This window comes from Anopheles cruzii, chromosome X (genome assembly GCF_943734635.1).
Source record: "Anopheles cruzii chromosome X, idAnoCruzAS_RS32_06, whole genome shotgun sequence".
Taxonomy (NCBI): domain Eukaryota; kingdom Metazoa; phylum Arthropoda; class Insecta; order Diptera; family Culicidae; genus Anopheles; species Anopheles cruzii.
The window spans coordinates 9030382-9032137 of record NC_069143.1 but is presented as its reverse complement, the minus strand read 5'-3'; the positions used below and the strand labels follow the sequence as shown (position 1 = coordinate 9032137).

Sequence of the window (1756 nt, the reverse complement as noted above, 5' to 3'; positions counted from 1 at the left end):
CGATAAAGTGGGTTTTTTTGTATAATATGAATTTCTGATAATGTGACGTCATATTCTCAGTTTATCAGTCTGTAAATCCGTTTGTCTGTCTGTTAGTTTTAAAAATTTTTTGGAAATGGCGCGCCCTCCACACGCGTGAAGCATTTCTTTTCATTTCAAGTTCGAACGGACGAACGGTGATTGTTCGGTGATTGTTCGAACGAACCCGTAAGATCGCTCTTTTATTTTTTTTCTCCGCACGTTATCGCCACTTCACAAGTGCTCCTCACAGGTTTATTAGTAACCCATGCACCAACACGAATGCAGTGCGATAACACGAATAAGCAAGTTCGTTTGGATACAATACTGCTTTTTTTCCCAGAATTTTTTGTTCGGCCAAACAAATCTCTACCACTGTAGTTGATGATGGCATCAATCTCTTTCTCGAGCAGCGAGGATTGGGTTGAGGATAAATGCGACCAAAACTAAGTACATGCTAGCCGGCGGAACCGAAGCCGACCGAAAACGCCTAGGCAGCAGTATTGGGATCGACGGCGATGAGTTCGAGGTAGTCGACGAGTTCGTCTACCTCGGCTCACTGGTAACGGCGGACAACGATACCAGCCGTGAGATCCGGAGGCGCATTATCAGCGGAAGTCGTGCCTACTATGGGCTCCACAAACAACTACGGTCGAACAGACTTAGCACCCGTACGAAGTGTGACCTGTATAAGACCCTCATAAGGCCGGTTGTACTCTATGGGCATGAGACGTGGACCATGCTAGAGGAGGACCGGCGAGTACTCGGAGTTTTCGAGCGACGAGTACTGAGGACGATCTTTGGCGGCGTACAGGAGAACGGAGTATGGAGGCGAAGGATGAACCACGAGCTCGCGGAACTCTACGGCGAACCCAGTATCCAGAAGGTGGCTAAAGCCGGAAGGATACGTTGGGCAGGGCATGTTGCAAGAATGCCCGACAACTGCCCTGCGAAGATGGTGTTCGCCTCAAATCCAATAGGGCAAAGACGACCAGGGGCGCAACGAGCAAGGTGGTTAGACCAGGTGGAGCGGGATCTGGCGGAGAGCACTCGGTGTCCCAGGGATTGGAGAGCGGCGGCCAGGGACCGAGCTAACTGGAGAGGATTTGTTCGTCAGGCCATGTCGTAAGACGGAAGGCCAGTTATTATTATTATTATCAATCTCTTTCTCGTGTAACTCTCGGAGCTGCCGCCGCTTGCACTTTTGGCCCAGTAGTTTAGTGCGGAAACATCTGCACGAAAGGTTGGAGTACGCGCAGTCATGGATGACGTGGACGTGGTTCCCATCGAGCCAGGCATGGAGGAAGCGGAGATCTTTGTTTGCCGTTTCAAGCCGCTCAAAAATTTCTTCAAATCGATCCACTGCTTCAATTGGTCACAATCCTGATATTTGCAATCCGAATCCGGTAATACCGATATTTGCAATCCGCTCGTTGAGAAAGTGCACCAATTCCTCCATTGACCAATTGACAATGTTGCAATGACGAACGGTTGCAAAGGACCAAACCCGAGGTGTCTGTGATCCTGCAATTTTTCCGAAGAGAAAACTACTTACTGATACAACACTTCACGTGATCAGGCGGACTGTCGAGCCGTCTTCGTCGAATAAAATTGATCAAAACACGTCGAGGTTCAAACTGACAATCGCTTAAACGCTCGTCCTAACTTTATTATATACTATGGTTTACACTAAGGTTATCCCCTCCTGATTCACGCATACCCAAATGGTTCAAGCTAT

At 48.5% G+C, this 1756-nt stretch overlaps 1 protein-coding gene across 1 annotated transcript; it reads left to right on the top strand.

The window, feature by feature from the left end:
* The first annotated feature begins 472 nt into the window (after positions 1-472).
* On the top strand, positions 473-1113 carry LOC128266927 (uncharacterized). Its single transcript, XM_053003719.1, has 2 exons — positions 473-936; positions 999-1113. The coding sequence occupies exons 1-2, from the start codon at positions 473-475 to the stop codon at positions 1111-1113; spliced, it is 579 nt and encodes a 192-aa protein (XP_052859679.1).
* Positions 1114-1756: the final 643 nt, after the last annotated feature.